Raw genomic sequence first — 12,779 nt, 5'->3', positions numbered from 1 at the left:
AGGTTGAAAATGGGTTGCAGATATTAATCCGCCCCATGCCACTATGGACATACACCTAAGCCAGTAATCGGCTTGTTGTGCGCTCTAAAAACTAAAAATTAACCTCGTAAAAGATAAATGTAAGTTTGGAATTCCGTGCTACTTACAAAATCCTTAATTGTTTTCCATATCATTCCCCTAAGTTGGTTCATGTCTGGTATTGTGTCCCCACCTAAGTACCGATGTCTTTTAGCCGCGAAAGCCAGGGAATGACATAGGAATTGCTCCAAAGTCTCATCATCTTCCACACATGCCCTACACACGCTATCACTTGCCGCACCGATTTTGCATAAATGAGCTCGTATTCCTATGTGAAACGTAAGGATACCAAAAGCTATACTTATCTTCCTATTATTTCTTTTCAGTAATAACCTTGTCCTGTCACAATCCAGATCACCCTATACGATTTTCCTTGCCGTCCTATTGACTATTTCGCTGTTCCACATGTCGTCTTCCACGCCCTTAAATCGGACTTTATTGACCGCAATTGTCTGACCTTCACTGCCAAATCGTCTGCCCTTTCATTCCCCTTACTCCGTTATGGCCAGGCACCCAAACGATGCGTATTGTGCAATCCTCTGAGAAGGCTTTAATAACCTTCTTACACTGCAAGACAGTTCGTGATCTTACCGTCCTGGTTATTATTGCCCTTATGGACTATTTACTATCCGTAAAGGTGTTCATACTCGACGTCCTTGCGTTAACACCACACCACCTCACGCATTCCGTGATCGCCCGAATCTCCGCCTGCAGAACCGTTGTAGCAGTGTGTTATACACTGAGGCGGCAGCCCTTGCCGATGAAGAACTTCATCGGGTCAATCCGGTATGTACAACCGGCTGCCATGGAATTGTTGTAGAACCGTATTGTGGTCAGGCAATTTTAAATAGATCCCAGTCCTTGGGTTCTCAATGTAGATCTCCAGGCCCACTTTGTTCTCTGGCTTAGATCCATCCGTGTAACATGATCTTCCAGATGGCAATACTCGGGTTCCGTCAGTCTAAGACTGTGCTGCTGGCAGCAGTGCCTCGCTCTCGACCTCAACTGTCTTCTCAGGTATCCGACCGGAAACCTCTTCCCTTCCTTTCAGGTTTCCTATCGTCGCCTCGATTATACCGCGATGGTATGAGCTGCTCCCATCCTCAATCCATTCTTCCTTCCTTTCAGATTTCCTATCGTCGCCTCGATTATACCGCGATGGTATGAGCTGTTCCCATCCTCAATCCATTCTCCCATCGCCTTAAGTCACATAGCCGCAGTATGGTCCTAACGTTGCCCTTTTTCTCCATAGCAGTCCACCAAAATACTGTGGCGTAAGTAAGTATTGGTTTAATCACGCTTCTGCAGAGCCAGTGGAGTATTCTCGGATTCAGGCCTCATTTCGAGCCTATGGCACGTCTATATAGTGCCTAACATCTGTGAGCCTCCTCAGTACGCACTTGAATGTGAAACTTCCGATTAAGTTTCTTCTAAGGAGTGATCTTGGATAGTGTTAAGCAACAATTATCACAAAATAGCCATATAGAAGATATTGCAAATGCAAATTTTGTCCATGAACATTTCACTAAGGAACTGCGGCAAACTTCTCATATATCAATGAGTGCAGTCCGATTTAAGCTCGAGATAAGGGGCCTCCTTTCTAAAGCCGAGCCCGAACGGCGTGTCGCAGTGCGACATCTCTTTGAAGAGAAGATTTACATGGCATAGTACCTCACAAATGTTGCCTGCATTAGGAGAAAATTTTTTCTGATGGTCTCTCCAGCATTCGAACCCAAGCGGTGGCCTTTAACCATTTAAACATTTTTGTAAGTGGGAGGTTATATCCATTTTAGACCATCAGTAACATACATATGTACCACGAAAATTTCATGAAAATCAGTTTAAACTCACAAAATTACAAACAAACACAGTTCAACTTTTATAAGATGATGTAAGACATACACTTTTACATAACTTTCACACTTGACAATTACAAAAAATTTAAAAATAATTGTATTTGTAGTCCTTTTGTTTTATTCTGGATCCAAAAATCGTTGACGTACATGCCAGCGCAAACGATTATGATTAGTCTCTCCTGGAATGTAGCGACGAAAATAGTCCCATTCGTTTTTATAATACTGATACAATGCTACGGGATCCGAATTAGTGGGCTTTCGAGGTCGGGAACCTGAGCGAGGAACTACAATGAAAATCAAATACAATCACGCACACTCGTTGTATTATAGACATACTGGAAAAAGCTTCTTATACTTACTCAGAACACTAGTGCCCTTTGGAGCCAGAGATCTGGAACTGGTACGACAGCTTGATGAGGCCCCAGGACTTTGTGAACGTTTCGTCCTTTGACTGGTGGAAGGACGATCTTTGGATTCGTTATCAATGCCTCGCCACTCGGGTAAATTACTTCTTGGCCTTGGCATTCGTTTAATAGCGTTATTCTCAGTTAGCCTTTCCCATTCAGGCGTTTGACTACGACCCGTAGTTGATCGTTGCTTATTCGATGACGTGGGTTTGTCATCTTTCGCCAATAGCTCAGTCAAGATAGCTTGGGAGTTTAGGGTCTTACTTGCATCTGTTTTATCTTTAGAAATTTTAAGATTCTGTGTCAAGTCTTTGTGCAAGTTGGGCCAATTTACTTGATTTTCGGCTGTTCCAGGCATCGCTTGTAAGGTTGCAAGTTTCTCTTTAAGTTTTTCGTTAACTATATCTTCTATTACTGAATTAAGAGGTTTGCTAGAACCAGGCGAAGATTCGTTTTGTCCATAAAGTTTATCTTTTAAAATTTTGTTGACAAGATCCTGTACCACTGTTGCCATTGGTCGCGAGCCCATGCTTGCAATTGTCTCTGGAGTTCCGGTCGAGTTGGAAAGCTTTTCCTCCAGAATCTTAGCGACCATATCCTCAACCATGGACTTGATGGTGGTCGTATTAGCTGCCGGGGGAAAGCCATACTCTTGTTTGGAAGCAGCTTTGGAGCCTCGACTTTCAGTGTTGGTTTCAGATCTTGCTGTATGATCATTGCTGCGATTGCTTTCGTGCAAGGGTCTCTGAGGTCCTTGGCGAGACTGTTTCCGAGTTTTTGCTGTTGAATGATTTTCATTTGTTGGAACTCTTTCTCGCGTTTTTATATTTTCTTTATTATGTTTGGCTCTAAAGCTGGCCGTTGTTCTCCGAAAAAGACTCTCATAGTAATCATCTTGGTGTGTATTTACGCCCATATGTTCCTCATATTTGATCAATTTTCGTAGATCTACAAATAAAGTTCCAGCAAAAATATTGATAAAAAAATACGTTTTGTGTTAAAAAGAAAGAAAAAAAAACACAAATCTAAAATGTTGTATTTGTGTATATTTTTACAAGCCTCAATTTAATCAAATCGGTTAAGAAAACACGGCTTAGATAGCTTGGCAAATAGGAAAAATTAAATATTTTTTTTTATTCTAGACCTGGTCGATAATACTTTTGCGGACTCCGCCTTTAAATATGTCTGTTCTGCGCCTTTAATAATGAAAAACATTTTTGAGAAAAATGATTTAAAGAAATAAATCACAAATACACACGAACAAGTAACAAGTAAAAGCGTGCTAAGTTCGGCTGGGCCTAATCTTATATACCCTCCACATTGGATCGCATTTGTCGAATTCTTTTCCCGGCATCTCTTCTTATGCAAAAAGATTTGCTGTGCTATTGGAGCAATATCAAGAGATGGTCCGGTTTGGACCACAATTATGTTATATGTTGGAGACCTGTGTAAAATGTCAGCCAATTCGAATAAGAATTCCGCCCTTTGGGGGCTCAAGAAGTAAAATAGAGAGAACGATTTATATGGGAGCTGTATCAGGCTATAGACCGATTCAGACCATAATAAACAAGTATGATGATGATTCGTTGTACAAAATCGGATAATAATTGCGACCTCTAGAGGCTCAAGAAGTCAAGATCCCAGATTGGTTTATATGGCAGCTATATCAGGTTATGAACCGATTTGAACCTTATTTGGCACAGTTGTTGAAAGAAAGAATAAAATACGTCATGCAAAATTTCAGCCAATTCGGATAGAAATTGCGCCCTCTAGAAGCTCAAGAAGTCAAACCCAAGACCGGTTTATATGACAGCTATATCAGGTTATGGACCGATTTGAAATATACTTGGCACAGTTGTTGGATATCATAACAAAATACTTCGTGCAAAATTTCATTCAAATCGGATAACAATTGCGCACTCTAGCGGCCCAAGAAGTCAAGACCCAAGATCGGTTTATATGGCAGCTATATAAAAACATGGACCGATATGGCCCATTTACAGTACCAACTGACCTACACTAATAAGAAGTATTTGTGCAAAATTTCAAGCGGCTAGCTTTACTCCTTCGGAAGTTAGCGTGCTTTCGACAGACAGACGGACGGACGGACATGGCTAGATCGACATAAAATGTCGCGACGATCAAGAATGTATATACTTTATGGGGTCTCAGACGAATATTTCGAGTAGCTACGAACAGAATGACGAAATTAGTATACCCCCCATCCTATGGTGGAGTGTATAAACAGGCATTAAGTTCGGCCGGGCTGAACTTTGAATACCAACCACCTCGGGTATATATGTAAACCCCATTTCGTCACAATCGGGTGAAAATTGGATAACTCAAGCACCCAAATTCGGCACGGACATTGAGTGGTCTAATATATATGTCACTATTAAATTTTGTAGAACTAAATATTGGTCTTTTTGGTATATATATCGAATTATAAACCCATCTGAACCATATTAAGGTCGGATATCATGAGGCTCAGAAAAACTCACTGTTTCAAATTTTAGCGAAATGGGTTAAAAAATAAAGCTTCTATAGGCTTCAGACCCTTTATCGGCAGATCGGTCTATATTACAGCTATATTTTAATATAGTCCGATCTGAACCATATTTAGGAGGGATGTGGGGAGACTTAAAACTGCGCAATATTCCAAGCCTATAAAATAAAGCTTTTATTGGCTTCAGACTCCTTAAAATAAAAATAACTAAAAATAAAATAACCCACTGTTTTAAATTTCAGCGAAATTGGCCAATAAATAAAGCTTTCATGGGCTTCAGTCCCTTCAACGGGAGATCGGTCTATATGACAGCTATATCTAAATATAGTCCGATCTGAACAATATTTGGGTCAGTTGTCGGGAAGCCTTAAACTATTTACTGTTTTAAATGAAATCGGGTAATAAGTAAAGCTTTTATGGTCTTCAGACCCTTCATCGGGAGATCGGTCTATATGGTAGCTATATCCAAATATGGAAATGTTAGGACCTTCGAAATCCTTCTTTAATTTGGCCCAGATCGGCTCAGATTTGGATATAGCTGCCATAAAGACCGATCTCGCGATTTATGGCGCGTTTATTGTCAGATGTCGCCGAAATTTGGCTCGGATCGGTCCAGATTTGGATATAGCTGCCGTATAGATCGCTCTCTCGATTTAAGGTTTTGGGGTCATAGAAGGCGTATTTAATGTCCGATTTCGACGAAATTTGTGACAGTGAGTTGTGTTGAGCTCTTCGACATTCTTTTTCAATTTGGCTCAGATCGGCCCAGTTTTTTATATAGCTGTCATATGAACCGATATTAAAGTCTTGGCCCCATAAAAGGCGCATTTATAATCCGATTTCACTGAAATTTGAGACAGTGATTTATGTTGAGCTTTTCGAGATCCGTGTCGTATATGGTTTAGAGTAGCCGCTCTAATGTTTAGATATAGCTACTAAAAAGATCAATATTTTGTTATACACAATTTAACAATAGTATTTGGTCCAAATCGGAACATATTTCGATATAGCCACTATGGGGCATAAGGTATGCATTTTTAGCGAATTTTGACGAAAGGTGGTTTACTTATATACCCGAGGAGGTGGGGATCTAAAGTTCGACCCGGCCGAACTTAACGCATTTTTACTTGTTTTTAATTTCTTTTGTGTACAGAAAATGTATTCCTTAGCCGAACGTATAATAAATTTCCAGTCACCACGATCTTCTGCCCTTCTTCTCTGAACTCTCATACCCAGTGTCATTATGAGTCTCTTCACTTGGCCACTCCATCGGGATTTTGGTCTTCCCCCTTTGCGTGTTCTATTATGGTCGCCTTCAAGAGACTTCTTTGTTGGAGCTTCTTGATCCATTCTGACAACCTAGCCAACGCAACCGTTGTATTTTGATGCGTTTTACTATCGTCATACAGCTCCTGGTACATACTACACCTATATTCTCCATTAATGCATACTGGTCCATATAGTTTACGAAGGATTTTTTTCTCACATACTTCAAGTACCGCCTCCTTCGTTTCTCAAGTACCCACGCTTTGGAGCCCTACAACAACACGGGTAAAGCCAATATTATTCTTCGTTTTAATTCCAAACAGGGGCAATTTGTTTCGTTTACGGCGGTGCCGAGATAGACAAAATTGTTGACTATCTCAAAGTTGTGTTCCACACTTTCTCCATTTTCTTTACCTCTTCGGGTGTACAGGCTTTTGTGGGAGTTGATACCATGCATTTTTTTGGAAATCGGGGGTATAAAATTTGATCTAAAGTGTAGGAATACATATATATCTTATAATTTCCGACAGGTGGAACATATTTAAAGCTGTTTAAGGTTATGTCTTTGTAACTTCTTATTGTGGATTGTACTGAAGTAGCTAATAGTTATGGGAATCAAGATAAATGTCGTTCCAAACTTCATTCTAACTGCCATTCAATTTAAATACGTTCAGAACCCTGCGTCCTTAGCCTTAAGATAATGGCAAAATATATATTTTTGTTTACACTCACGTCTTTTCATTTAAATTTGATTTTTTTGTTCTTAGTTTTTTCTTAAACCACAGCCGTGCGCCAAGCAACCATTTTCTACTGAATAAGTATGCATTATTAGTGTCCCCAGGATATGCAATTTGTTTGTTTTTGCTGTTTCTATGGGAGTTCATTGTAAGAAAGGAACTCCAAAAAACTTATTGAAACAAACAGAAGTTTAAGGAAGTATTAAAGAAGATTTGTGCAAACCGTGTTCTATGCACAAATTAATAGGATAGCGGCAATTGTTTGCTAAAGTAGCAAACATATTTTTCTATGTAGCAAATGCTTCAATTCAAGTTTCCTTCTTTACGAACTAATTGACTTATTTGTAAAGTGTTTTGTGAGCTGCTGTCTCGCAGTCTTCTCTCTTCGCAATGAAGGGGTTGGTGACGGAGAAGATATTTGCTCTAAAATCCGTAAGATTTTAGCAGTGTCGTCAAAAGTTCTTCAGGCAATTTGTAAGCAACAGCTATTAAGGAGTCCCCTGTGTCCTTACTGCCATATACTCGTTATTATGATAAAACACGTTTAGACCTGTTGAAGTTGAATACTTGTGTATACAATTGGCCGAGAGAAAATAGTTTCCTTTCTGGCAAAATCCAGAGCAACTGCCGGAGATATCCATGTCATTTGAACAATTATCCTAGAAAAAAATTTGTTTAAACCGATCCCAATATCACCAGCGGTCACTGTAGCGCAGAGGTTAACATGTCCGCCAATGACGCTAAACGCCTGGGTTCGAATCCTGGCAGGAACAGAAAAATTTTCAGCGGTGGTTATCCCCTCCTAATGCTGGCGACATTTGTGGGGTACTTTGTCATATAAAAACACCAAAGTGGTGTCGCTCTTCGGCACGCCATTCGGACTCGGCTACAAAAAGGAGGTCCCTTATCATTGAGCTTAAAATTGAATCGGACAACAATTGTTGATTTGTGAGAAGTTTGCCCTAGTTCCTTAATGGAATGTTCATGGGCAAGTTTGCAATACCAACCTGCATAAAAGAACCAGCCAACTCATAGAGAACGTCAGATCACAGTCTATCTACTAATATATTGTTCTTACTAGGTGGCCGGATAAGAGGTACGTACATGAATTCAAAATTTGAAGGGAGCGGCGAGGCGGCCGTCCAACACCCAAAGCTTCCGGAGCAACCACGTAACGTTATCAATATGGTTCTGATGTGAAAGTTATTTGAGAACAGAAAATGCTAATCTTGCCCATGAACATTTTATTGATGAACAAGGTCAAACTTCTCACAACCGAATGCATAATCGGTCGGTTTCCGCAAGATGTGATCAATGTTTGAAGTGCTCCGACCTTACGTGAATTTGATAATACACTCATACTGAAGACGTTGCAAGGTGCTGTGCCAATATGCTCGTTAGAAACGTTTTCAAGACAATATTTGCAGCAGCAGCATTTCACCCCCAATATTGCCAATGCCAGGAAGGGCAATTACATAAATTTAACAAGTAAAAGCGTGCTAAGTTCGGCTGGGCCGAATCTTATATACTCTCACCCCTTCCCCAAAACACCCCGCAAAGGGTAAAAAGTTTTCGAACATGCCAATATGTGGCATTTAAGATTAGAAAACGAATTTGATAACTTATTTTGAGCCATGTGTTTGGGGGACGCCTCATCGTATAAACTCCCTAAACCAATGGCGATATAGGGTTTAAATAAATGGTTTTTGAAAGAAGAGCACGATGCTGATATTTTTCAGGGCCAAGTGCCTGGGGACCAACTCACCCACGAAAACACCCCTAAATCAGATATCATGAGAGTAGCGGGCTGAAATAAAGTATTTTAAGAATGGAGTACACCTTACATCCAAACTTAAATTCGTAGACCAATAAAGATCATATGGGATTCGGACAAAGGCACTTATCTTTAATTGTCGAAAATAAATATTCCAAGAAAACGTTTGTTCCATATAAAGTAAAAGAAGGCGCAGTGGAGCGGCCCCGGGTCAGCTAGTAATCTATATAATTCAAATACAAAACAAGTAAACGTAATTTTTTTTAAATTAATATTTTTTCTTTATTTTATTGCAACATAAAATTGTTACAATCTAGTTCTTTTTCTTTAAATATAATTAATTTTTGTTTTTTTTTTGCTGTTTTAAGAAAAGGAAATAATGATATTACCACTCACAAGTATTTGTTATATTTAATAACTATTATTAATAATTTTATATTTATATAAATTACACAAAGGGTTTCGATTATTTTGTTGTTGTTTGTTTAAATTACATTTATTTATTAAATAGGTATTTTGTTTGCGGTTTTTCATGGGGTAGAGGTGGTTGGTAGTTTCTTGATTTTTTTTTTGGGGGGGCGGTGAATTTTCGAAAAAGGGAGCGGGCCGGAATTTTGTTTAAATACAAATAGTTGTAAAAAAAATAATAATTACAGTGTAAAAGAATAATAGAGCGAGCAATTTGATTACACACGGCTTTTTTACTGTTTTAACTAAATCCTATATATATATACGTTTGCGTGTGTGTGTGTGACATGAAAAAAAAATGAAGTTAATAACAAAATATTAATAATTAATAATGACCATTTACTATATATGCTGTTTATTTATAAAGTTTTTTGTTTCTTTTTTTGTGTAGGCTTCATTAAATTAAATACTATTACTACATTAATTGCTATGTTATAATAATTTTATTATTTCTTGTTTTGTATTTTAACTAAACAAAGTATTTGATTTACAGGGAATAATAAAGTACGGTGATGGACATTTGTTCCGTTTGTAGGTTGGTTCTTTTTTTGTTTGTTTGTAGCAGAAAAAACTTTATCCTTTTTATTTATTTTTATAAATTACACACAGAGGAAAACAAATAATTGAAAAAATAAAACATAATACTTCACAAGAAAAAATAAAAAACAAAAATGAAAACAATGAATAGAGGGCAAATTTAAAAATGGAAGGATTTTTTTTAAATATATATATGCATAAAAAAACACAAGAATTGTGTATGGTATACCTTGGTAATGCCATTTTTAGCTTTTTACATCAATTCATTCTAAATATCTTACGTTACTAATTTAAATTACAAAAAAAAAATATTTTCTGTTTTATAATTTTAACGTTTACACGAATAGATATTATTCAAAAATTTCCGTACAAAATGTTAGGGCTCATTATTTATTGTTTTGTTTTGAATGTGTTATGGCGTTTTCAAAGAAAAATACATGTGAATATACAAAAACGGTTCACTAAAAAATTGATCTACATCAATTTCTCTATGTTGAAATTTAAAAAAAGTAAATATGATTACATGATTTTTTCCAAAACCTAACTCGATTACAACATGCATTAGATAGGACAAGGAATACGTAGAGGTGGGTGATTAAAAAACAAGTAAAAAGATGTCAAGTTCGGCCGGGCCGAACTTTGGATACCCACCACCACCTCGGGTATATATGTAAACCACCTTTCGTCAAAATCCAATGAAAAATGCATACCTTATGCCCCATAGCAGCTATATCGAAATATGTTCCGATTTGGACCAAATACTAATAAGTACAAGTCATTGATCAATTGTGTATAACAAACCAGTAAGGAAAGGCGGTGCCGACTTTATAATACCCTACCCTTTAAATCCAAAAGTGGGACTATATCTAGTTCTGAACCAATTTTGATGGACCTCGGCGGATGTATTCAGATAGGTTATTAAAATTACTGTCTCAAATTTCGAGCAAAGCAAGTATGTTCAAAATGTAATAACTACGGTTGACAAATGACGGGAGCTAAATCCGCACCGATTTCGATCAAACTTTATGGATATTGTGGAATTCGTCGAGGGAAGCGTTGCACAAACTTTTGGGAAGATTGGTCTATAAATGCGCTTGCAGTGGGTCTAGGAGTGAAAATCGGACTATTTATATTTATGTGAGCTATACCTAAATCTGAACAGATTTCTATGAAATTCACCAGTAATATCGAGAGTCATAAGAAAATCCTTCATTTTGAGGGAATCGGTTAACTAATGACCATTTTATTGCTGTATTACTACAAATCGGACGAACATATATATGGGAGCTATATCCAAATCTGAACCGATTTCTATAAAATGCACCAGTAAAATTGAGGGTCATAAAAAAATCCCTCCTACCAAATTTCAAGAAAATCGGTCAACAAATGACCATTTTATTGCTGTATTACTGCAAATCGAACGAACATATATATGGGAGCTATATCCAAATCTGAACCGATTTCCATGAAATTCGCCAGTTATAATGGGCAGTCATAAGAAAATCCTTCCTACCAAATTTCAAGATAATCGCTCAACAAATGACAATTTTATTGCAGTATTGCTGCAAATTGGACGAACACATATATGGGAACTATATCCAAATCTGAACTGATTTCCATAAAATTTGCCAGTTATAATGGGGAATCATAAGAAAATCCTTCCTGCCAAATTTCGAGAGAATCGATTGACAAATGACCATTTTATTGCTGTATTACTGCAAATCGGACGAACATATATATGGGAACTATATCCAAATCTAGGCCGAAAAACATCCACATACCAAATATGAAGACGATCGGATGAAAATTGCGACCTGTAGTTTGTACACAAATTAACATGGACAGACGGACAGACAGACAGACAGACGACATAGCTAAATCGAATCAGTATGTGATTCTGAGTCGATCGGTAAACTTATCAATGGGTCTATCTCTCTTCCTTTTGGGTGTTACGAACTAATTCACTAAGTTATAAAACCCTGTACCACAGTAGTGGTGTAGGGTATAAATATTGGACTTTTTTATCCGATCAGAACCAAATACGACACGGATGTCGAAAAGCCTAATAAAATCGGATTATAAATGTGCCTTTTATGGGGCCAAGACATTAAATCGAGATATCGGTCTAAATGCGCATTTTATGGTCCAAAACCTTAAATCGAGAGATCGGTCTATATGGCCGCTATATCCAAATCTGGACCGATCTGAGCCAAATTGAAGAAGGATGTCGAAGGGCCTAACGCAACTCACTATCCCAAATTTCGGCGACATCGGATAATTAATGCGCCTTTTATGGACTCAAAACCTTAAATCGAGAGATCGGTCTATATGGCAGCTATATCCAAATCTGGACCGATCTGGGTCAAATTGAAGAAGGATGTGGAAGGGCCTAACGCAACTCACTATCCCAAATTTCAGCTAAATCGGATAATAAATGTTGCTTTTATGGGCCTAAGACCCTAAATCGCCGGATCCGTCTATATGGGGGCTATATCTACATATAGTCCGATATAGCCCATCTTCGAACTTGACCTGCTTATTGGACAAAAAAAGAATCTATGCAAAGTTTCAGCTCAATTTCTCTATTTTTAAAGACTGTAGCGTGATTTCAACAGACAGACGGATGGACATGTCTATATCGTCTTAGATTTTTCCGCTGATCAAGAATATATATACTTTATAGGGTCGGAAATAGATATTTCGATGTGTTGCAAACGAAATAACAAAATGAATATGCTCCCATCCTTCGGTGGTGGGTATAAAAACCTTAGAAAGCGCATTTTACAGTTTGGATCTGAATGGGTGCATATAAATCTATCCATTGCGTTGGAACTACATTGAAATGTCAATAATCAATTCTATCAAGAACACATGTTCAAAGTCGATTTAGCCATATTCGTCAGTTTGTCGTTATCACAATAGCGTGCAAAAGATACAGCGCCCATATAAACCGATTCTCTAATTAGACTATTTGATTTCCTAGAATCCTTCAATTTTATACAATCCCACAACCACTGATAGTTCTATAAATATAAACTCTATAATAACGGGTTTTTCATCAGGGACGCTACAAAAGTAGGCTGATAGGGACAGCTTACGACGCCATATTTTTTGCAACTCTTTTGACATTTCTCTTTAGTAAGGTTTGCC

The 12,779-nt window shown here is 37.9% G+C and overlaps 1 protein-coding gene across 2 annotated transcripts in view; it reads right to left on the bottom strand.

Moving 5' to 3' along the window:
• Positions 1 to 1,933: 1,933 nt before the first annotated feature.
• Positions 1,934 to 12,779, bottom strand: part of LOC106085051 (uncharacterized) — a 32,617-nt gene continuing 21,771 nt past the window's right edge. For both annotated transcript variants that reach the window (XM_013249070.2, XM_059364215.1), the window contains exons 2-3: positions 2,294 to 3,289; positions 1,934 to 2,218 (exon numbers count right to left, since the gene is read on the bottom strand). In XM_013249070.2, the coding sequence (XP_013104524.2) occupies positions 2,052 to 2,218; positions 2,294 to 3,257 (1,131 nt within the window). In that variant the 5' untranslated portion in view covers positions 3,258 to 3,289 and the 3' untranslated portion in view covers positions 1,934 to 2,051. The remainder of the gene's footprint in view (positions 2,219 to 2,293; positions 3,290 to 12,779) is intronic.

Source organism: Stomoxys calcitrans, chromosome 3 (assembly GCF_963082655.1).
Source record: "Stomoxys calcitrans chromosome 3, idStoCalc2.1, whole genome shotgun sequence".
In the NCBI taxonomy this organism is placed as follows: domain Eukaryota; kingdom Metazoa; phylum Arthropoda; class Insecta; order Diptera; family Muscidae; genus Stomoxys; species Stomoxys calcitrans.
This window is presented reverse-complemented; position numbering and strand designations above follow the sequence as displayed.